The following is a 25,947-nucleotide window of genomic DNA, read 5'->3' as shown; positions in this document are numbered from 1 at the left end:
ACATAATGTAAGCCTCGTAGGACAATTTGTCAGGCAAGATTGTCGGGTGAACGTGTGTGGAAGCGGAGGCTGCGGTGCCGGGCGGTAGCGGTGGTCCAGTTGCAGGAGGCACAGAGCAGCTAATGCAGGTGTTCAGCGGTGCCTCAGGTAAAAAGCAGGGACGGCGGGGACACGCGGTGGAGGGGGAACGTCTGGAGGGGAGGGTGCCCGCGGCTAGCGCAACCAGCCAAATTAGTACACACGGCCTCGCTTTATCGCCGAGCCAGCTACTTTTACTTCCGTGGAAGACGAGTTTCGTTTCACCTGTGCGCGACGCTGGAGCTCCAGTAGAACAACCCTTCCGATACTCAATACCCTCAAAACAGTAATATATTGTTCATTACGCAAAATGTTATCTCGACTGCGAAAAGCTGCGTCGACTGTCTACATAATTCACAAATAATTATCTTATGTACGCCCGATAGACACAATGTTGTCTTGATTGTTGTTTATAGCCACACCTGCCACACTGAGATTATCCTAACGACAGATTTTTCTCAGTTTCAGGAAGAGTTTAATAATTCGTAATTAATAATTGGCCCGAAATAAAGACTTGGCGCGTTTGTGAATCAAATGTGAGACCAAAAACTAATAACATAATAAAAAATCCTGGCTTTTGCCTGAAGCGATTTAGGGAAAAATCCGTGTGGGCGGACGGGGATCAGTGTGATAACCACTGCGCAACGGCCGAGCGAAGTGGCGCAGTGGTTGGTACACTGGACGGGAGGACGACGGTTCAAACCCGCGTCCGACAATCCTGATTTAGGTGTACCGTGATTTCCCTAAATCGCTTCAGGCAAATGCCGGGACGGTTCCTGTGAAAGGGCACGGCCGATATCCTTCCCCGTCCTTCCCTAATCCGAGCTTGTGCTCCGTCTCTAATGACCTCGTTGTCGACGGGACGTTAAACACTGATCTGCTCCTCCACTGCGCAACGCCGCTCGGTAACAAATTTTAGTTAATAGCTACGTGTGAGCCAGTTGTATATCATTCTGATCGCATACACGGAAATTATAAGAAAAATTATATTTAAGAAAAATTAAGTTAAATTATTCGTTTGCAAGTACTCTCCCCTTTTCACATGCACAACAACGATATTTGATTGTTCTGCTGCTTTGCCGAAGTCAAGCAGTTCTCACGCAGAATATATTTTGCTTTTACCACGTATTAATTTTTGGAAATCTATTCTGTTGGTTGAATATCTTTATGGTACAGAATTTATTTACACCGTATGTTATAATCAGATTTTTTGCCAGCCTAGAGTTAGGTCTGTGAATGTTAGTATTTTTTTCAAACTATAATCCATCGTAGTATTTTTCACAAAATAGCGACTACGATGTGTTACAAAGTGATATGGTTACCAATTTTTTTTCTTCAATGACCCATTTTTCCTGGGGGAAACAGTTTTAATAAAGGAACTGCCCTTTCGTGTTTATCTTCTTAAGACTTTATTTTTAGTTAAGGGTGAATTTCTTTTGTGAAAAAGCTTTTGGTCCAGACAAGATGGCAATACTCATAAAACCAACATGACTGTCAGTTAATTAGACTGACGTGCAGTGTTAACGTTGCGCGGTCGCTTAATAAAATCACTTGAAGTTCTTAATGAATGATGTACCCTCTCGAAATGATGTACACATAGTACGTGCAAATCAGTAAAAAAGCAATGTTATCTTAACGTATGCATTTTAGCAGCTGCAACTGGACCTGCAGTCTTGGTACGATCAGCAAGAATCGATGGCCGTCTACGAAGTAATAGTGCTGATTTCCATGTTTTCCCCCTCTGCTAGCTGCTCATGACTGGAAACTTGTGGAAATATGTGTTCTTGTAATAACATGCCGCTATAGCAATAGCGACAGCAAACGAATTTTGGTTAGCCACTATCCTTACTGCGTAATAAGATGAAAACATGTAGCTAAATATCTCCCCCACAGGGTACGAGTAAGCTACAACAGACATCTGTGGAGGCGTCTTCACAAAACAGCCGCAACGTGATAAACCGATAATAGCGTCACCACATCGTTAAAAATATATTGTCTATCACAAGATGCTATAACGAGCGGTATGTTGCGTAGCTGCACAGCAGTGAAGATGTTCCAGTTTTTAGATGCATGTATTTCAGTATAAGACGTAAGGTACCGGAATGGGCACTACCCATGTAGCGCACAACGGTGGTGAGCAATCAAATCTCGGAATTCCGTCCGTCTGTAAAAAATCGTAATTTCAGTAACCAGTAACTCCACAATCAAAGAGAGATTTGAAAGTGCATCGATTTCTCTAATCCATCAATAACTACGCTTCTACTATACAGTTACACATGTAGCATCTTTGTGCGTCACGTATATTATTTTTGTAAGAATCCGTTATTGCTGCACCTGTAAAATTGAACAAAATGAAGTTACAAGGTTCTCAGTGCCTACCACCGATATGTGAAATCCTCGTCTTGTACTACACGCGTAATGCAATTTGACGCTGGGGATGCTGAGAGGGTATGGAAGTGATTCCTCCGTTCCCAGAACACACCGCGCAAAATACTGTTGTATTGAGCATGTGGTATTAGAGAACACATCTGGCACGGTTTATTAGAGCTAGCCCTTTAACAACTATATGGCGTATTTGGTGTTTTCTACCTGTTACGCACGAACTACTTATAATTGTGTATGTGCCTTTAAAAAATTCGAGAGATGGTGCAGTGCTAGCCTAAACAGATAGTAACACACTCATCAACGCGAAGGCCAGTTTAAGCGACTCACTGCTCGTGCATCAAAATAACATTAAGAAAATACGGATACGTAAAATCGCGTATATGCTTTGAGAAGGGTCGACAGTTCACATGTCACACAAGGCAGTCTAGTTAACGCGACGGACTAAAAAACACACCCTCAACTCTGTCAGCCAGAGGGAAACACGAGGAAGGGCCACCAGATTTATTTTTCTTATCAAATTCGGTACTTTAATTAAAAAGCAAGCACTCTTACTTAGTAATAGCCTGGGGTTGGTACAGAGATGGGGGCGCAAAGCTTTCTGTGCCTCATTCTTGGAAGTGGCTCCGGTTGAGTGCGGGGAGGATTTCCTCGTCTACAGGCCGTGTTCTTAGCGTTGGGCCTAGGGATGATGTTTGCTGAGGCAGGCTCGCGTGTCTACTGAAGCTGTTACTGGAAGAGGCTCTCCAATCGCGGTTTTCTACCAATGTCACACCGCTTATTAATGACACTGACGTATCGAAAATCTTCCTATACTCTCAGGATACGAACTCACGTTTTTAGGCCAGGTGGTTATCTGTCTCGGATAAGATCTCTGAAATGGATATCCCTTGCGGAATAGCACAGCAATAACGTAGAACGTGCGTCAGACACGTAAGCGACTAAGAATGGTCACCGGAAAGATAAAGAAGACGGAAGCAAATCAGTTAGTGAGAAAGAGATAATGGTTTACGCCATTTTCGGTTGCGGTCAAACACACATGTATCAACGGTATACCCGTCGTAGAATATGATAAATTACTCCCTCGAACTAGACCAATTTCCCCCTAAAAGTTGGTTGCACCTATGTCGAACACAATATAGCTTGGCGAAGAGTAATTTTAGGCGACAATATGAAACAAAAGATGTTTTCTGCAGCTGTTCAAAAAATGGTTCAAATGGCTATGAACACTATGGGATTTATTTTCTGAGGTCATCAGTCCCCTAGAACTTAGAAATACTTAAACCTAACTAACCTAAGTACAACACACACGTCCATGCCCGAGGCAGCATTCGAACCTGTGACCGTAGCGGTCGCGCAGTTCCAGACTCTAGCGGCTAGAACCGATCGGCCACTACGGCCGGCTGCAGCTGTTCAGTCTGATCTGACATGTGCAAGTCGTTTCATTCCTGCATAACAGTTGCAGCCTACAGCCACATGGTTCAAATGGCTCTGAGCACTATGCGACTTAACTTCTGAGGTCATCAGTCGCCTAGAACTTAGAACTTATTGAACCTAACTAACCTAAGGACATCATACATATCCATGCCCGAGGAGGCAGAATTCGAACGTGCGACCGTAGCGGTCGCTCGGTTCCAGACTGCAGCGCCTAGAACCGCACGGCCACTCCGTCCGACAGCCACATGGACTACAGTCAACGTTTGGTCTTCATCTACATAGCTTAACCCTCGACGGCCGATGTGGCCGAGCGGTTCTAGGCGCTTCAGTCTGGAACCGCGCGACTACTACGGTCGCAGGCTCGAATCCTGCCTCGGGCATGGATGTGTGTGATGTCCTTAGGTTAGTTAGGTTTAAGTAGTTCTAAGTTCTAGGGGACTGATGACCTCAAATGCTAAGTCCCATAGAGCTGAGAGCCATTTGAATCATTTGAGCTTAAAACTCACAACTCGCTTCATTGCATATTAATTACTCCTTGATTCCTCAGGATGTGTCCTGTCAACCTGTATCTGCCTTTCGTCAATTTGTGCTTTAAAGCTCTGTTCTATCCAAATAAATTCGATATTTACTTGATTTTGAGCTTCATAATTCTTCTGTAGCATTACATTTCAAATGCTTCTATGCTCTTCTGTTTATCGGCTGCTTTCCACTTCCATATAAGTCTAGATTGCAGTTAAATAACTTCAGAATAGACTTCCTGACACTTATGTTTTTATTGAATGTTAACAAATTTCTCCTTACCAGAAATATTTTCTTGATATTCAGTCTGAACTCTATATTCTCTTTACTTCTGTCGCCGTCCGTTATTTTGTTCGCTGAATTGTACATCTCATCTACTTGTTGTAATGTCTTATTTCCTAATCTAATTTCTCAGCACCAACTGATTTAATTCGACTATATTCCATTGTCGTTATTTTACTAGTCGATATTTATTTTACAACCTCTTTTCAACACACTAGCCACTCGATCTCTAAGAGAATTACGATGTCACAGCAGATCTCAACATTTATATTTTCCTTCTTCATGGACTTATATTTGCTTTCTAAATTTCTTCTTGGTTCCCTTCACTGCCTGCTCAGTAGACAGTTTGAATATCGTGAGGATAGGTTACAAGGATGTCTCACACCTTCCTCAACAACTGCCCTCCTTCCACTCCTATAACCACAGTCCGGGTTTTTTTTTTTTCTTAAAAAGTTGTAGCTAACCATTCGCTCCTCGCCAATCAACACTGTCAAAAGATTTTTTTTCTAAATCTGCAGATTCTATACGTGCAGGATTGTTTTTCTTTGGTCTGTCTGTTAAGTCGCACTGTCAGCACTACCTCACATTTGTCCGGAACTCGAATTGATCTCCCCTGGTCGAGTCCTCCGGGTCGTTGCCACCCTTATATAGACAATTCGTGTTGGCATTTTGCAACCACAACTTATTAAGTGGTGGTTTAGTAAAATCTACACCTGTCAGGGTGGAACAGGTTTATCACGTGGTTGATTTTTAGGAGAATAATTTCGCAAGTCGCTATGCTCTGGTGAGTTTTACAAAGTTAATATTGAAATCCGGTGAGGGTGAACCAGCGGTGAGACTCACGGCACACCACTCTAAAAGTGAGTGCGCAGTTTGTCAACAACCTGTATGAAGCTTCCCCGTTGATCTGCATGAAAATTAATTTGATTACTCGCACTTCAATGAATAACTCGTCAAAAGTTTGAGAAAAGCCTGGTTTCATATACTTAGATTAGAATGGTGTGTACATTTGTCTCAAATTCGGGGGGGAAACCAAAACTCGAATTTTTTTTAAAATTTCCGTTAAAGTAACAGGATAAGGTATCGGCGAGAAGAGTAAAGTACCATAAAGATGATTAATGAACATTTATGCCGTAAATGACTCGTCAGAATTATATCGACTGAGTTAAGTCGATCTTTTAGAAAATCATTCGATAAGATGGTGATATCTGGAAGGTAAGCACACCAGCGAAACATCTCTCTGCTGAACTAAACACTGTGCATTAAACGGCTCATTAATCCGTCCGTCCATTCGACACCTTACATCATTTTTTTTTTCTATCTGTGGGTATCGTTTAGTTAGAGAACCAACTCGTGAGGGTAACGTCTTAGACCTCCTGGCAAAAAACAGACCTGCACTTCTCGAGTTAGTTAACGTAGAGGAAGATATCCGTGATCATAAGGCTGTGACAGCATCTATGACGACGGGTCCTACAAAGAATGTTAAGAAAGGTGGAGATCCACAGCGCAGTGGACAACGGCGCTCAGGTTAATGCCGTGTTCCTTGATTTCAGTAAGGCATTTGACACCGTCCCGAATTGCCATTTAATGAAAAGAAATACGAGCTTACGGAGTATCGGAGCAGACCTGCGATTGGGTTCAAGGCTTTCTTACAGATAGAACTCAACACATCGCTCTTAACGGAACTAAATCGACAGATGTAAAGGTAATATCCGGAGTACCACAGCGAAGTGTGATAGGACCGTTGCTGTTCACAATATACAGGGTGTCCCAGCTATCTTGGTTCAAAATGGCTCTGAGCGCTATGGGACTTAACATCTATGGTCATCAGTCCCCTAGAAATTAGAACTACTTAAACCTAACTAACCTAAGGACATCACACAACACCCAGCCATCACGAGGCAGAGAAAATCCCTAACCCCGCCGGGAACCAGCTATCTTGTCCACCCAAAATATCTCTGGAACAATAACGGCTATTGGAAAACGACTTTCACCGGTATCAATGTAGGGCTGGGGCCCATGAATGTACATATTTGAAAACTTTCTAAAACGAAAGCATATGTGTTTTTTAACGCAATCTTATGTTTTTTTAAATAGACCTCGTATATTTTTTCTTCAGCAATCCGTAGCATGACAAAGCACATACACAATGGCTTTGATTGCATCGCAATATTTCCATTACATCCCGAGATATTGTGACGCGAAGTTGACGCTTGAAACGCCAGACATACGCTGCTAGCGCACGTCCTTAGGCTCAGGCGTGAACCCCATGCTGCCCGTAATCGCGATGAGATTGACATGCGTAATCACACTTCCATACTTATCTAGAGGTCCGAAACGAATAATACGGTCTACTGCCATCCTGCATTAACGCATGGGGTTCACGCCTGAGCCTCAGGACGTGCGCTAACAGCGCATGTTGGGTGTTTCAAGCGTCAACTTCGCGTCACAATATCTCGGGATTTAATGGGAATATTGCGATGCAACCAAAGCCATTGTGTATGTGCTTTGTCATGTTATGGATTGCTGAAGAAAAAATTTAGGAGGTCCATTTAAAAAAACATAAGTTTGTGTTAAAAAAACACATATGCTTTCGTTTTAAAATGTTTCCAAATATGTACACTCATGGGCCCCAGCCGTACATTTATACCAGTGAAAGTCGTTTTCCAATAGCTGTTATTGCTCCAGAGATATTTTGGGTGGACAAGATAGCTGGGACACCCTATATATATATATATATATATATATATATATATATATATATATATATATATATATATATATATATATATATATGCTGTAATAGAAAGCGTCGGACGCTCCTTAAGGCTATTCACAGATGATGCAGTTGTTCATACCAAAGTAGCAACGCCAGAGAATTGATGAAAGGTGCAGGCTCTGGCAGTTGATCCTGAACGTAAATAAATGTAATATATTGCGAATAGATAGGAAAACAAAACCACTATTGTACAGCTACGCTATTGACAAACAGATGGATACAGCGTCTGCCGTAAAATATCTAGGCGTAATTATTCAGAGCGACCTTAAGTGGAATGGCCATATAAAACAGATAGTGGGAAAAGCAGACGCCAGACTCAGATTCATCGGAAGAATCTTAAGGAAATATAACTCATCCACGAAATAAGTGGCTTATAAGGCGCTTGTTCGCCTGATTCTTGAGTACTGTTCATCTATCTGGGATCCCTATCAGGTAGGACTGATAGACGAGATAGAGAAGATCCGACGAAGAGCGGAGCGTTTCGTCACAGGCTCGTTTTGCTGGCGAGAGAGCGTTACGGAGATGCTAAATAAACTCCACTGGCAGACGTTACAAGAGAGGCATTGTGCATCACGGAAAGATTTACTATTGAAATTTTGGAACAGCACTTTTCAGGAGGAGTCAGACAACATATTACTTCCTCCCCACATATATCTCGCGTATTGACCACGAGGAGAAAATTCGAGAAATTAGAGCCAGTACAGAGGCTTACCGACAATCATTCTTCCCACGCACTATTTGCGAGTGGAACAGGGTTGGAGGGATCAGATAGTGGTACCGAAAGTACCCTCCGCCACACACTATTAGGTGGCTTGCGGAGTATGATGTACATGATATCGGACACGATCCACTCAGCCAGCTTTCGATACGTAGCATGCTTCAGATTATTGTTAGTAACACTTATTTTAGTAAATAAAAAGTATATTCAATTACAAATACACAGACACTACTCTCATTCCAAACATTTTTACGAAGAGGCAAAATGGAGAGTCGTCGGACGACACTACGCTACTGTCGAGTTTCTGTGTTGCTTGTCCCTGCGCAGACGTGCCGGTGTGGGCACTGGCCTTTTGCGAGGTACTCGACTACAAATGTCCGTTGCATGCAGTTCCCTTCCCAGTGTTCGGTCGGAAGCATGTTGAGATGAACCAGCATTCACAGATAGCAGCAATTCCTGTCTGGTTTGAAACGATTTATCAGTGAGAAGGTCCCTGTTGCTTAGGATCTTTTTACGACCACAGTTCTTACGCCGCGTCGAACGGCTGCGAGTGGTATACCACTCCATCTGGACATGATGGACAGTCCGAAGCTTCTATGCAAGCGACTAGCACTGTTAGCTCAACGGGTGATGGTGGCATTACCAGTTCTACACCGTTCACAGCCTCAAGGCAAACAATGTGCGGTGAACTTGTTTATTAACATCACCGTATTTTGTGATAGTTTGTTGTTGAAAACAATATAAAATCATGTAGTGGGTTATGGTGCGATTGATAATCTTCGCGGAATGACTGCAGGAGAGATAATATTTAGTGGTGCAGAAGATAAGACCCAAAAACAAATAACAAAAACTATTACAAAAGTTTTCGATGATGCTGAGCCTCACTCATAGAGTATTTTTTGAAAGAATACACCGCCATTAGACTGTTTATCACTGTATTTTTCTTCTGTAAAATTTAGATTTCGTGTTTTACGCTGTTATAGAGCATCAATGCAAAGAGTTATTAGGCCATTGTCAAGCTGTATGTGGCAAAGTCAGCCCAAAGCAGGTAAGCAAGCCTAGCACATGTCTTTAAGACGTTACTTCTACAGTTACATCTTAAACGCATGTTCTAGTCTTGTTTGCCTGCTTTAGGTTGACTTTATCAGACATGGCGTGTTAATGGTGTAAGAACTTTCAGCATTGTACTCCATAACGGCGCAAAAGCTGAAATCTAGATTGTACAGAAGAAAAATACTGTAACATACAAATGGCATGTATTCTTTTTTTTAAGCAATTACCCTTTGTGAAAGATAGAGCTCCCAGTAAGGAAGCACATATTGAAAAAAAAGGAAAAATATTGAAGTAGCGATAACAGTGGGTCAAGTAATGAAAACACCTCCTCCCTCTTGCGTTTATCTCTGTATTTTCGGTACGACACGAGAACTGCGGAATATGTGATGCACATCTTCGCAAATTCCCTGACAGCAGAGGAAGGCTCGTAAGGGAGTAAGTCTTGGTTCTTACCAAGAGAATGCCTCTCAGATTCATGATGCCTAGAATAAGAACAAACTATGCTTTCGAAACTGGTGCCAGCAGACACAACATGTTGTCTAAAAGCCACGTGCTGCCGATACAGTAGCATGAACAGCACTTCCATGCGCAGCAGATGACCGGCTAGTTTGAATTTTCTCGTATTAAGAGATCGATTGTGAATGAAGAAGCTTGAAACTGCACTATGCGTTACAAAATATTCATATTTTTAATAACACAATAATAGTAATAACTTCACATTTTAAGCGCAAGCAAAACCGGAACCATAATTTGCGGATAATAATATATGCCATAAATAGTGTTACGCGGCCTCTTCTGAACAAATTATCTTTATGAGTTTAACATTACTCTCAGACTGCTCTGTTGGCTGATAAATACATGCCTTATTCAGGTGAATTACGTATTTAGTACAGACTCATGTAGTTCGGTAGATCTCAAATTTGTTACACCAACTCTTTCCACTGACACATACAAAACTTTTTTATCTCCTAACACTGTTGGTTAACTTCCAAAATAACTTGCTCAAAGTGTTTGACAGTAGAGAATGTCGAACAGGAGGAACCAGTGTGACTGGTGGCTGAAGATTTTTTTTATAATACAGCTGTAACCCACAGGGCAAGTGTTTATCGTTGACAGAGAGCTAGGGTGAGCGGTGGCACACAATCATTGTGGCATAACACAGACCTTTGTGTGAAACCTGCTCGATTGCTTTCACTCGGCAACCAGCCACAATAAGAGTGCACTTGTTAACCCGCCGGGAAGGGCGATCGGCACGTTCGGGCGAATGGAAATCGCTCATAAAAAATGCAGTTTATCTGCAGGGAGGGCGCGTCCGCTTCTCGGGTAACAGGTTAGCTAGCGCCACAATGCCCCAGCTACCTGTCCAATGGCGCTGATTCACTGCCGCTGGACTACGCCAAGGTCGCGGCAACTCGGAATGACTCTCAAAAACGTCGTGCATCGCCACTGTACGACGGGTCTAGTGTTTTAGTAAACGGCCTCGATAATGAGTGGTAACAATATCGCCTTCATTTTTTTAACAGTTTGTGCTAAGGGGAGATCTATATACCTGCTCACTTTTTTGTGCTTTTTACGGATATCTGCTCCGACTAGATCTTGTCATTATCATATTTTTTCACTGATATTAATATTTTACTGTGTCTTTTCTACTTCCTACGAATAAAATAAAGCGTTTTAAACTCTAAATATAGGGTATCTTTTACACAATGCATAACCTGTTTGTTGTGAAGCTGATATGTAAATACTTTGGCTTTTAAACCTTTGAAAAAAACTATGTTCGTTTGCAATATACCGTAACAACAAAATTGTGTCATTGATGTACGGTGAGGAGCATGTACGATTTTCAATATCAAAATGTAACACAAACGCTGTTCTTCTTGTACTGTAAATGCTTTTCATATCTTTAAGCTATTTAGTTTGTTGCATCTATAGACGTTGTGGCTAATTCGGTTAATTATTACCAGAGCGAAACGCAAGGTAACCTCAAATGCTCTGGCAAAAAATCTTGAGTGCTTGCAACTAAACACAGCTACGTAAAAGTTGCCTTCCACATAATGTCTTTTCATTTTAATGAACAGCCGCAGTCCTCACAACATACTTCATAATGGATGAAATTGTTAAAATCGAACGTCATTCAGGTGGTCATCTATAATACGCAACAGTCGATAACATATATTTATATAATGGCTTCTGATTATTTTAATGTATTACTTCTCACTACGAAACCAGTAAATGCTGTAAGAAATATCGGACTATTCTTGTTGAAGTAATTAGCTGACATTTTGTGGGAATTGAACATTATGACGTTCTAAGCTGACATTTCATGGGAACTGGACATATGATGTTCTTAGTCACTGCATACATTTTTTTACACCTCCTTATGTCTGGAATGGATTGTAAAATTAGTAATAATGCCGCTTTCAGCTATTCTTTCTTTAAAGTCAGTGACTAACTGAGATATTCATTTACCTGTTTACGCCTCGAATGGACTGTAAAATATGACAATAATAGCACTTTCATTAGTTCTTGTTTCCGTTAGTATTAAATTAAAAAGTAAAATAGAGCAAAGAGTGCTTTTGATAAAACAATTAGTGTTTTCAAAACAAGCCTCTGATGTATCTGAAATTAATATGTTTTACTAGTTCTGACTTACGGCAATGAGACTTGAATTTTCAAGACGAAAACTATTCAGAAAGTGAGTTTCGCACAGAAAGCGATGGGGCGATTAATGTAGCGAATTACTAGTAGAGACAGAAAAAAGGGCATACGGAAGAGACTGGAGTGGAAGTCGTAATGGGAATGAAATCAAGGTGAGCGGGACACGTTGCCAGGCACAGTCGCTCTTCGCTGAGAGATACGAAAAGACCGAGACTACCACCAGAAGGACGGTGGCAGCACGAGATTAGGAAGCATAAAAGAGCAATACATCCGAGTGAAAGATGACTTCTTCGTACGCACCCGTATCACACTCTTATTCTCATGATCCCTTTGCGAGATATACGATAGTGGAAGCAGAGTGGTTCGAATTATCCTACCAACGTGTCTATGAATTGTATCGATGTCTATTGTCATAGGAATGACAGGACTCCAAACGCTGGAACACCTATCCTATCTAGAATTAGTCGCAGTAGCATTTTGTATGCGATTTCCTTACAGATTCCACCGAAAAATCTAACTGCCGGCTTCACTGAAGAATGGCGCGTGTGACAAGCTCTGAACAGGCTCAGAACATGAGTTGCATGTCAAAACACAATTTACAGAACTGGGATCATTCCACGTCATCAAACTTTGGTGACTGTGGAGTTTAACAAACTACAAAGCACATGTACCAATGTGCTCTGTTCAGATCACACTGGTATGCAAAACTTAAAAGACGAAAGTAACTTTAATGCTGCTCTTGGCAGCAATGTGAACTGTGCCCTTTGTGCAGGTGTGAACGGAACACAGCGTACAGCTCGTCAACAAAGGCACACCGTCATACAGTCGCCGTGTCACTGATATTGCACTCCTGTTACATGTGGTTGCAACTGCAGCCGTTTTTTTTTCCCGCAACGTAGCAGTCACCTGCTGCTGTAGTTAACCGTAGCCCACTTCTTCCCCTTTCGCGCAGCATTGCCTGTGTGCGGAACGCTTCCCCGTGCACGTAAAACAGTTCTGTGAGCAATACCAAACTCTTGCGTCACACTCGTCACACTTCGTCCTTCTTCCAGTTTCCTGGTTATTATTCCTCGTGTGAAATTATCGAAATGTTGTCTCCGTGCTACGTTTGAGCGAACACCACCATGGAGTAACTCGCTGAGTGACACACACCGTCTGTTCCCGTTCTTTCAATTGTCTCGTGTTCCGTGGGCCAGCCCCATTTGGTGTTACAGCCACGCTGACCTGTTATCATGTGACATCCAACTTTCTGTGCACGACTGGGAGAGCTCTGGTAACATACCGGTAGTCCAGCACTTTCATCCATTTCCATCGTGTTGTTGATATGCTATCTTTATCTGTATCCTCCTTAGGTTTTTTAGAGCATCGTATGTCCTACAAGATGTACCATTGCTGAGCTGATGTCCGTCCTAAGCTCTGAAGCCGCAGTGACAGACAAATATTCGGCTAGAGTTGCTTAGATTGTTATCTTTGTCTTTCAAAAATGGTTCGAATGGTTCTGAGCACTATGGGACTTAACATCTGTGGTCATCAGTCCCCTAGAACCTAGAACTACTTAAACCTAACTAACCTAAGGACATCACACACATCCATGCCCGAGTCAGGATTCGAACCTGCGACCGTAGCGGTCACGCGGTTCCAGACTGAAGCGCCTAAAACTGCTCGGCCACACTGGCCGGCGAGCAATATTACAGTGTTCTAGGTCTATCTGATAAATACACTGACGGAAACAAATGGCAACACCAAAAAATAATTAATGTAAAGTAATGAAATTTCGGGAATACATTTTTTTAGGTAACATATTTAAATGATTAACACTGAAAGTCACACGTTAACGTAAGAGCGAGATAAGCCGTTGCAAATTTGAATTGCTGGTACATTAATTAATAAGCGATGTAACCGCCAGAATGTTGAATGCAAGCACAGAAACGTGCATGCATTGTGTTGTACAGGTGCCGTACGTCAGTTTGTGGGATTGAGTTCCATTCCTGTTGCACTTGGTAGATCGACACAGAGGCGTATAATGCTGTTTGTGGATAATGCTGGAGATGTTTTCCGATTATGTCCCATATATGCCCGACTGGAGACAGATGTGGTGATCGAGCAGGTCAAGGCAACATGTCGATAGTCTATAGATGTCAGGTTACAATATGGGTTTGTGAGCGAGCGTTATCCTGTTGGAAAGCACCCCCTGGAATGCTGTACATGAATGGCAGCGCAGCAGGCCGAATCACCAGAGTGACGTACAGTTTTCCAGTCTGGTTGCATGAGATAACTACGAGAGTGCTGTAGCTGTCATACGAAACCACTCCCCAGACCATAACTCCACGTGCATGTCCAGTGTTTCCAGCATGCAGATAGGTTGGTTGCAGGCCCTCCTTCTAACCAACATACAGCCATGAGTGGCATGTGTTCAGATCCGGAGAATATGGTAGCCAATCAGGCCCATGCCACTGGCCTCTGGGTACCCCATAGCCAGAATGCGATCCCCAGAGTGCTCCCCCAGGACACCATAAACTCTCCTGCTTCGACGCGGTCAAACTCCGTCTTCCGTAAACCACATGTTGTCGAAATCAGAATCACTTTGGATAATGGGAACGAAATCACCTTCCAAAACCTTGACGTACTGTTCGGTAGTCACCGTGCCATCGACGAATATCACACCGATTATTCCGTGCCTGGACAGTGCACACCACATAGTCATCTGTTGAAGGTGAAAAGACTTCTCTATTGCCAATCGCGGTTTCTCAGTCCCCCAAATGCGCCAGTTTTGTTTATTGACGAACCCATCCAAATGAAAGTGGGCTTCGTCACTAAATAAATACTAATACGCATACTAATTTCCATCGTGTGCCGCGGCCAACCACGCAATTTGAACGTCCTAACGCAAACCGTTCAGAAGTTGTGACGATTTAATTTCATATACGGTAGTTCAATAATTGTCGCCGTGTATGAGTAGAGTACCTACGCTTGAACTCTGGTTCTTTCCCAGCGCAGCTACGACAGTTGACAACTACAATGCCTATTGTTGCTAGGTTTACCGCGTTCTGTCTCTCCGCTGAACTCCTTTAGATGGCGTCTTTTTTGTAGTTTCTCTAGGCACTCTAACCTAAAAAACCGTCCAGTCCCCTCCACACAGCTCCCTTTACCCGTGTCGTCGTTTCCTGTGTGTAGTGGATCCCTGACCTATTAAACGGATCCCGCAGACCCATCACCCTATGGCGCAAGTCGCGAAATCTGCAGCCTACATAGTCGCAGAACCGTATGAGTCTCTGATTCTGACCCTCCATTCGGTTCTCTGCCAAATGTCCGGAGTCGTTCAACAATGTTACAGATGGTAAGCTCAATTTTCATCTCACAAGCGAGACTGGCAGTCTTCACCACTACAGCGAGCCATCCGAAACCAGAAAGAATCTATTCTGATCCAAAACGACACACATCGTTAGCAGAGACATGAGCCGCCTCCTGCAGTTGGCTGTGCCCTGTGCTCTTCGTGGCATCTGGAAGCATCCGTTCCACATCTGCAATGTCTCCTGCCCGTATGCACACAGAGTGGATACTGGACTCCTTCCCTTCCTTGGCAGCCACACCCATAAGGGCCTCATTATGCGACTACCGTTGGAGCTCACAGCTACCAGTAATCCCACCCTCTTTGACTGCCCAGATCTTGTTGGTCAAGAGGCGTCCCCAGAAACAGAGCAAGCTACTGCATGTTGCTCAGGATGTTTTTCAGACACGACAATACCAAGTGACGTGGTGGGGCCCTTCGATTGGCCCATCGAAATGTCTATGCCCCCTCCCCTCCCCCCTGCGATGCCTAACAGCCTAAAGCTTGGAGTTACGAGCGAAAGGTCACCAACTCAGCTCACATCTGAACAAAGCAATAATAGTCCCCATCCATGCTAAAGTCGGAAGAAATGTGCCCTAGGCAGTTATTAAAACGCGGAACTCGGCCTGATAGCCGGCCGTTGTGGCCGAGAGGTTCTAGGCGCTTCAGTCTGGAACCGCGCGACCGCTACGGTCGAAGGTTCGAATCCTGCCTCGGTCATGGATGTGTGTTATGTCCTTAGGTTTACGTAGTTCTAAGTTCTAGGGTACTGATGACCACAGATGTTAAGTCCCATAGTGCTCAGAGCCATTTGAACCATTTTGATCTTCTTAGAAGCTGTGTGAACAAACAAACGGAACAGTGTGCTTCTGCACGCTGCTGCAGGGACGGAAGCTACCAATCAACTGAAGGAGCTATCAACTGCAAGTTACGAACAGATAACTAAAAAGTGTTACTCCACTAGTTACATTGGCCTTAACAAATGGAAGTCGTTTCTCTGCATATGTGTGCGTTACTTACAACGATGCTGGGAGCTCAAATGCGCATCTTTTTCCATAGTTTTTACAACTAATCAGAAAGAGTGTCGCCTACCACAGTCTATCTTGTTCAGTGTGTTATGCATATTGTTCTGTAGTTTCCCGAAGTACTAAGATTGAGAAACGAGATAAAAATGTAATATGTCCATGAGATTAAATAATATGTCACAGAATTTGAATTTTTCCATGATATGGGGGATTGTTCTTGCTAGCGAAAAGAAAACTTTCTGAAATACTGATCGCAGATGAGGCTACATAGTGATTTATAGTCTACTGCATTGTCCTAGGTTGTTGTCTATGGTGTGTTTCCGCGATGTTGATACGAACTTCAGAGATAACACGGAAGGCAAGTGTATGATTTTGAGATAAGGAAACGACTGAGCCAAAAGTTATGAAGCCAAACCTGTTGTCGTATAACTCTGTCAGGGTGCTAGGAGATCAGTAATTGTTGTTCGTACGCTACAATAAAAGGAATTATTGTGAACGTTATTGCTAGCAATTTAGGTTAGTAGAAGAAACACACCGAAGACTACAAATGGCGCGAAATGTACACTGGCATTGTCAGTCGTCTCAGGAGACGAGGTACTGACAGAATTGAAGCTATAAGGAGGGGTCGTCAGCGGTGCTTGGGTAGCTCAGGTGGTAGAGCACTTGCCCGCGAAAGGCAAAGATCCCGAGTTCGAGTCTCGGTCCGGCACACGGTTTTAATCTGCCAGGAAGTTTCATATCAGCGCACACTCCGCTGCAGAGTGAAAATCTCATCCTGGTAACTGCAGTAGTCCAGAAATTGTTTCATTACTGATTTCGAGACAGATAAATGAATTAATTGACAACACGACACAGCAGTAACTACATAAGAGTTATTATAATGCTGTACATATAATAATACTTATTATTATTGTTAGAGTGGTTAGACACAAAGCATTCACAGCCTGAAGTCGTCAAATTTCTGCCTGTTCAGAAACAAGGAGTGCAGCAATTAAGTAATTTACAAACAGTAAGTATAGTGCACACATGTGAACCTATTTGATTTTAAATGGTGTTGCAGCGTGCAGGTCAAGCAAGTGTCTCAATGGAGAGTAGTAGGACAGGGGATGTATGTTTTGTAACAAGTGTCTAGTCTCATGGGGATAGTGACCTTACTTATCTGGGGACGAGTTGTGAGTAACACTTGCGATGCACCACGAGTTCTTTCTTCATTCATTTTCACACACACACACACACACACACACACACACACACACACACACACATACGCACGCGCACAACCTAAAAATCATTCATGTTTCATCATATTAAAAACAAAAGTATCCCAAGGAATTCTTTCATTGAACAGTTTAGTTAGGTGCTGAAGTTGGTGATTTGTGCGGCAGGGGCGGCGACAGATGGCAGAGGAGGTAGTAGCTGATGTCTGATTGCACTCAGAGGTAATGGTCTAAGAAAGACTGAGAACCACTGTCTTAGATGACCTGAAGTTTTATGGGATTGGTGGTATAGTCAACCAGTGGACACTGTCATATCTAACCAAAAGAATGCAAAATGTTGTACTTAGTAATTCAATCAATGTAGTCGGGAGACATTATTTTGACTGGGGAGGAACCACGTATAGGGGTCCCCAAAGCTCAGACATAGGTCCACGCTTGTTCCTTGTATATGTAAACGATCTTCCGTCTAATATACAACAAGAAAAATTAGTTACTTTTGCAGATGACACTAATATTGTACTCAATCCGAGCACACATACAGAAAGAGAAGAAATGGTAAACAATATCCTTAAAAGTATCATTGACTGGTTCTATGAGAATTGATCACTCTCATTTCTAAAAAGACACAACATATTTAGTTCTGTACAACTAGGGGTACTAACCACTGATAAGTGAACACATGGCGAGGAAATAATTAATAGGGCGGAAACTTCAAAATTCTTAGCCTTTCTTACTCGTGAGAATTAGAGTCTTCAGGGCAAAAGGGGGTACACAATGCCACAATAATTTTTTTGATAACTTACGCAGTGCTATAAACTGTATGACAGACAGCAAAGCAAAATTAGAAAACAAACTGAAAAATTTTCGCCTTGACAGCTCCTATTCCGTAGAAGAATTTAAATTACTGTAATGTGCTACAGGCGGTGGGTAGGAATTACTAACCCATATCTGTATATTTGATGATAATAATAACAATAATAATAATAAATAAATAAATAAAATTTATACACTGAAGAGCCAAAGAAACTAGTACACCTGCCTAATATCGTGTAGGACCCCGCGAGCACACAGAAGTGTCGCAATACGACGTGGCATGGACTCAACTAATGTCTGAAGTAGTGCTGCAGGGAACTGACACCATCATTCCTGCAGGGCTGTCAATAAATCCGTAAGAGTCGAGGGGGTCGAGATCTCTTCTGAACAGCACGTTGCAAGGCATGCTGAATAATGTTCTTGTCTAGGGAGTTTGGTGGCCAGCGGAAGTGTTTAAACTCAGAAGAGTGTTCCTGCAGCCACTCTGTAGCAGTTCTGGATGTGTGGGTGTCGCATTGTCCTGCTGGAATTGTCCAAGTCCGTCAGAATGCACAATGGACATGAATGGATGCAGGTAATCATACAGGATTCTTACGTACGTGTCACCTGTCAGAGTCGCATCTAAACGTATCAGGGGTCACTTACCACTCCAACTGCACGCACCCCACACCATTAAATAGTCTCCACCAGCTTGAACAGTCCCATGCTGGCATGCAGGGTCCATGGATTCATGAGGCTGTCTCCATACCTGTACACATCCATCCGCTCGATACAATTTGAAACTAGACTCGTCCGACCAGGCAATATGTGTCCAGTCATCAACAGTCCAGTGTCGGTGTTGACGGGCCCAGGCGAGTCGTAAAGCTTTGTGCGTGCAGTCATCCAGGGTACACGAGTGGGCTTTGGGCCCCGAAAGCCAGTATCGATGGAGTTTCGTTGAATGGTTCGCACGCTGCCACTTATTGATGGCATTGAAATCTGCAGCAATTTTCGGAAGGGTTACACTTCTGTCACGTTGAACGATTTTCTTCAGTCGTCGGTGGTCCCGTTCTTGCAGGATCTTTTTCCAGCCTCACCGATGCCGAAGATTTGATGTTTTGCCGGATTCCTGATATTCACGCTACACTCGTGGAACTGTTGTACGAGCAAATCCCCACTTCATCGCTATTTCGGAGATTCTGTGTCCAACCGGTCGTGCGCCGACTATAATGCCACATTCAAACTCAATTAATTCTTGATAACCTGCCATTGTAGCTGCAGTAACAGATCTAACAACTGCGCCAGACCCCTGTTGTCTAGGCGCTTCAGTCTCGAACCGCGAGACCGCTACGGTCGCAGGTTCAAATCCTGCCTCGGGCATGGATGTGTGTGATAACCTTGGGTTAGTTAGGTTTAGGTAGTTTTAAGTTCTAGGGGACTGATGACCTCAGATGTTAAGTCCCATAGTGCTCAGAGCCATTTGAACTTGTTGTCTTATGTAGGCGTTACCGACTGCACTGCCGTAATCTGCCTGTTTATGTATCTCTGTATTTGAATCCGCATGCCTATACCATTTGCTTTGGAGCTTTAGTGTAAATGATCAGCATGTAGCTATATTTACAAATTGCGAAGGGAGTTTACCAAGCACATTATTATCGGCCATTTTCGGTTGCGAAAACGCGGAATTTGTTGTCGGGCATCAAGGACTATTCCCGTTTCAGGCCCTATAGTTTCATGAAGTTCCGATATGTGGCGGCGCTAGACGTAGCTTTCAAATCGGCGTCTGTAACGAAGGTACGTTCCAATTAGAAAAGTGTCATTGAGTTCGTTTTGGCGGAAAACCAGAGAATCTCAAATATTCATAGCCACTTACAGAATGTCTAGGGAGACCTATGAGTGAACAAAAGCACGGTGAGCCGTTGGACCAAGCGTCTGTCATCGTCGCAAGAAGATCGCATAAACCTATCCGGTGCGCCGCGTGCTAGCCGGCGCAAACAGCTTTCACGCCTGGATTGTTGATGCGTGCGTAGACTCTTATTCGAAGTGCTCGACGGGTCACAATCAAACACCTCGCTGCTCAGGTGGGCGTCTCTGTTGGTAGTACTGACACTCGTCCAGCAGTTGGAGTACTCAAAGGTGGGTGCCCGCTGATGCCTCGGTGCCTAACAGAAGACGATAAAGAGCAACGAAGGAACACCTTTGCAGAGTTGCTTGCGGGTTATGAGGATGATTGCAACATTTTTTTTGACGAACATCGTGAGAAGCGATGAAACGTGGGTTCATCACTTGGAACCGGAAACAAGACTGCAGTCCATGGAGTGGCACCACACCACGTCTCCTCCAAAGAGAAAGTTCAGAGCCGCACCCTCAGACGGCAAAGTCATGGTGATTGTCTTCTGGGACTCTGAAGGTTATTCTGTTTGCTGCCCTCCCTCACGGTGCAACGATCAACTCTGAAGTCTATTGTGCTACACTCAGGAAATTGAAGAACCGACTTCAGCGTGTTCTTCGTCACAAATAAAAGCAAACCAATTTCTTCTTCTGCATGACAACGCAAGGCCTGACACCAGTCTGCGCATCCGAGAGGGGGTCACAAAACTTCACTGGACTGTTATTCGTCATCCGCCCTACAGCCCGCATCTCGCGCTTTCCGACTTGTTCGTGTTTGGCCTGATGAATGCTGCACTACGCAGGAGGCAGTACGTCGATGACGGGGAGGTTACTGCTGCATGACGTCGACCAGTAGAGTGGTACCGCGGGGGACCCTCGCAGTGAGGTGACGTAAGGCAGTCGCACTGAACAGAGATAATTTTGAAAAATACGGTTTTGCAGCCAAAGCAGTGGGGAACAGTACGTTGTATTGAAATCGTGAAAACCCTAGACTAGTTTCAGAAAAAATGTGTTGCATTATTTACTGAACGCCCCCCGTAATTTGCGATGTGAATGTAAACTGACTTATTTCACAATATTACGATCTACCGTGCAAATGATCCGTGGAGTATGAAACAAACAAACTGTGTACTTTTTATGTGGCATTGGAAGGAGAGTTTTGAAGAGGACTTCAGTGACACAACATTTGTGAGACTTGATGCAAGGAGAGGTCCTATAAACATCTGTCCTGTTGCAAATAAACACGTAACTCTGGCACAGTTCTTGTCTTCTTTATTATGACAATCAATTAAAGTACTCAAAATGTTGACCTCGAGCACTGGTACCTGCTATATAGAGATTATGAACAGACAGAGTTTCACGTGGCATTTAATTTGCACTTTCGGTAGCGCAGGCCCCTCATGTGCGCCATTTCGTGTCTTCGGGAGTCCTCTTCGTTTCGCCTCGTTGTACGCCTCTGTGTTCCTTCCATCCCCTACCTCCAACAGCCTCTCCCTAGGCTCTTGCCAATACTTATCCCACACCTTTTCTCGTGCCACTTTCTGTGCATCTAAATCCCTCAGCTAGCAACTGTTAGCAGGAGGCCACAGCACCACCATCCTTACAGGGTTCAAGACCCACACATCGCAAACATCTCATCGAGCTTAAGACCGTAGTTTTTATTCCTATTGACGTATATTATGCAGATTTCATTTAATTTGTTCGAAAGCACAAGAGCGCTGATATCGCCGCTTTCAGCCCCCCAACACAAGTCCGGTCTCGGGGAGAAAAAAAAAATAGGAAGTTAGTCCCGAGCATCCAGAACCCGAAAGGGCCAGAAACGTGCGTTGAGGTTGATTCTGCAAGAGGAAATTGAGGTCTGGGCTTACCTGAGGACACATCTTGCACTGGTACTTGCGCGGGGGCGGTCCGCCGTTGGTGGCGGGCGCCTGCTTGGAGGCGTTGATGGGCTGCGGCACGACGAGCATGGCAGCCGGCGGCGCGGGGGCGGCGCCGGCGTGCGCGTGCGGGTGCGCGTGCGTGGGCGGCGAGGCGCAGCTGCTGGAGCTGGAGGAGCGCGCCGCCAGCGCGCCGCCCAGCTGCTGGTCCTCGGCGCCGCCGCCTCCGCCTGCGCCGACACACGCGTTACGCTACACTAAGTCTTTTATATATCTAAGTCGATCATTTTCTAAACCTACGGAAAATAAAACAGAATGAAAACTTAAGTGCCTTGTAAATGCCGCAAAATTTAACACAGGATTAGTTCCAGTCGCGTGAGTGCCTGCCCACGTGGAAGGACTGCAGGGAACATTCCACAGCCTGACCGTACCTGCTATCAATAACAAATCCACAGCCAGAAACAGCAAATCACAACAAGTTGAGTAAGGCAACACGGAAAGACCGACTTTGAGAACTGAGGCACAAACGACTGAAGGAAACAGCGTTCGACTCATTTACGCGGTAGACAGTACACTATCTGAACAAAAGTATCAGGACACCCTTCACCTAAATACGGCTCGATCTCTTTTGAAGAACCTGCCTCGTGATGACTGGGTGTTTGTGTTGTCCTCATCATTTCATCATCATTCATGCAAGTGGCAAGATTGAAATGAGAAAATGTTGGGAATTTGTACGTCCCACAATCCAAACATCATCATCATCATCTATCGAGGACACTTCCAGAAAGGGGTATCAGTGTCTGTCCAGGAAAGTGAAACCATTCTTCGTCGAGAGACGTAACCAGAGAAAGTAGTGATGGTGGATGCTGGCGTGTTCCACTGGGTTCAGGTCAGGACCTTTGGCTGGCCAATCCGTCTCAGGAATATTATTGTCCACAAACCATTGCCTCACAGCTGCTGCTTTACCATGTAGTGCTTTGTCCTGTTGGTACAAACAACCGTCGCCTCCGAACTGTTTCTCTACATACTCTGCACACAAAGATGCAAAATATGTTCATATCCTTCCGCATTTAGCGTTTTATTAAGCGCAATGAGGGAATCATACTCTAACCACGAAAAACAACCCCGTACCGTTAAAAAAGTGGTTCAAATGGCTATGAGCACTATGGGACTCAACTGCTGTGGTCATCAGTCCCCTAGAACTTAGAACTACTTAAACCTAACTAACCTAAGGACATCACACACATCCATGCTCGAGGCAGGATTCGAACCTGCGACCGTAGCAGTCGCACGGTTCCGGACTGCGCGCCTAGAACCGCGAGACCACCGCGGCCGGCCCCGTACCGTTAGACAATCTCCATCGTACTTCACTGCGCAACCATTCGCCGAACCCAAACACTTCCATCGGATTGCTTCGGGATATGGCATGATCCATCACTCCAAATCACTCGTTACACCACCTGAGAGCTCGCTTAGCAGACTACACAAATTTGTGGCTTACGAAGAGGTGTTCGACCGTGGTACCCCATTCTTTCTAACTTCCTGTGTAGAGTCATTGTGCTAGCTTTACTGCTGAGAGCTCTTTGGAACTCTCAAGTGATTCCTTCCTCAGAAGCCGCGCGGGGTTGCCGCGCGGTCAAGGGCGCCTTACCACGGTTCGCGCGGCTCCCCCAGTCAGAGGTTAGAGTGCTCCCTCGGGCATGGATGTGTGTCTTGTCCTTAACGTAAGTTAGTTAGATTAAGTAGTGTGTAAGCTTAGGGACCGATGACCTCAGCAGTTTCGTCCCACAGGAACTTCCCACCACCACCTTCCTCAGAATTCGTGTGAACTTTCACAACCGCCCTATGCAGTACTCGACGACCCCTGTCCGTCAGTACGTGATGATCGTCTGGTCTCAATTTAGCTGTGGTTGTTCTTTTGTATTTCCACTCAGTAGTCACATCAGCTAAAGTCGACTTGGGCTGCTTTTGAAGGGTTGAATGTCCCTGATCGATTTGTTTCTCAGGTGATATCTAGTGAATAGCGCTGGGTGGAAGTCGTGAGCTCTCCTGGTGTTACTGTCACTCTGCTGACAACGCGATACTTCCTCGTGACATCTAGCGGTTAGTTACGCATTACCTAGGGTGTCTGGATACTTCTGATTAGGTAGCGTACGTTCTCAATGTCGATAATGCTAAGTGGACACTACGATATTATACCGTGTAGATTATGGCGTTGTGAAAGTTTTCAGACATTTTGTTGTTGCTGTAGATCTCAAATCAACTGCATTATATAAGTAGTTTTCAAATTTTTGACGAATTATTTTCAAACGCTGCTCCAGTTAACTAATGTAAACCAATTACTATTATTACTATTATTATTATTACATTAAATTTTTTATACATTTCATTATAAATATACAATTGTTATTAATATATTAAAAGATTTTATATTTTGTAGTGACGTTATTATCAAAAATCGTACGCATTGTAGAAGCAGGAGTGACGGAAGTTTCGTTAGGAGTGACGGAGGGGTAGAGTGACATTAACCAACTGATCTCTCTCCTCCCCCCCCCCCCCCCCCTCCTCCCAAAATCGAACCCTGAATGCGCGACTGACGAGAACATTACTCAGATCATAATGTTGTGTGTTGTACCTCGGTTTAGCTACATTTTTAAGAATACACATTTCACCGTATCCCACCTCGGCTATGCAGTGTGTATCCTAAATAAAGGCAAAGCTGTCTGTGTCAGTTTTTCCCCAAGCGGCTCATGATCCGTTCGCGAGGTTGTTCCGCGCCCCTTAAAGAGTGTGCGCGTAATAACGTCTCGCTTGTGTCGACAGTAAGCACCAACTCCGTTGCACTCACACGTATAGCCTGTTCGCACTAGAAGCGGCAGACACGTTCCTAAAAGAGGAAATGTCCTATTTGTCTGACGCTCAGTGAAATCTCTAACAGCTTGCAGCCATTCGTCTCACGCTATGACGTAGTAAGTTGACGTATAGCTTTTACGCTAGAATGCAGAGGGTTTAAAATCCCAGTCCGGTCATCCAAATTATGTTTTCCGTTGCATTTCTAAATAATGTGTGCTGAGTGCCGCAACAGTTATTTTTAAATAAAAAAATAGAAATAAAACATTGAGTTTCCAAATTATGTTTTCCGTTGCATTTCTAAGTAATGTGTGCTGAGTGCCGCAACAGTTATTTTTAAATAAAAAATAAAAAAATAGAAATAAAACATTGAGTTTCCATTCTTCCACATTCGGAACTTGTCCCAATTAATGACTTCGTCGTCAAAAGGACCTTACATCCTACTTTTTCCCGTTCCTTGTATCACTTAGGCGGCGAAGTATTCATCGAGAAACTTCTTTGAATTAGGTAAATCGTTCATTTTCCTCAGTAGCACACAAGCGGCTCGTAGTGAAATTGCTTGCTTATGGAATATTGTCTCAGTTATGTGACTGGATTTGTGATTTCCTGTCAGAGAGGTCACAGTTCGTAGTAATTGATGGAGAGTCCTCTAGTAAAACAGAAGTGATTTCTGGCATTTCCCAAGGTAGTGTTATAGGCCCTTTGCTCTTCGTTATCTATATAAACGATTTGAGAGACAATCTGAGCAGCCGTCTTCGGTTGTTTGCAGATGACGCTGTCGTTTATCGACTAATAAAGTCATCAGAAGGTCAAAACAAACTGCAAAAGGATTTAGAAGACATATCGGAATGTTGCGAAAAGTGGCAGTTGACCCTAAATAACGAAAAGTGTGAGGTCATCCACATGAGTGCTAAAAGGAACTCGTTTAACTTCGGTTATACGATAAATCAGTCTAATCTAAGAGCCGTTAATTCAACTAAATACCTAGGTATTACGAAACTTCCTGGCAGATTAAAACTGTGTGCCGGACCGAGACTCGAACTCGGGAACTTTGCCTTTCGC

The 25,947-nt window shown here is 43.8% G+C and overlaps 1 protein-coding gene across 1 annotated transcript in view; it reads right to left on the bottom strand.

The window, feature by feature from the left end:
- Positions 1-25,947, bottom strand: part of LOC126298286 (zinc finger protein squeeze-like) — a 346,884-nt gene that overhangs the window by 80,055 nt on the left and 240,882 nt on the right. The window contains exon 6 of the mRNA XM_049989585.1: positions 22,027-22,265. Within this exon, the coding sequence (XP_049845542.1) occupies positions 22,027-22,265 (239 nt within the window). The remainder of the gene's footprint in view (positions 1-22,026; positions 22,266-25,947) is intronic.

This window comes from Schistocerca gregaria, chromosome X (assembly GCF_023897955.1).
Source record: "Schistocerca gregaria isolate iqSchGreg1 chromosome X, iqSchGreg1.2, whole genome shotgun sequence".
NCBI lineage: Eukaryota > Metazoa > Arthropoda > Insecta > Orthoptera > Acrididae > Schistocerca > Schistocerca gregaria.
This window is presented reverse-complemented; position numbering and strand designations above follow the sequence as displayed.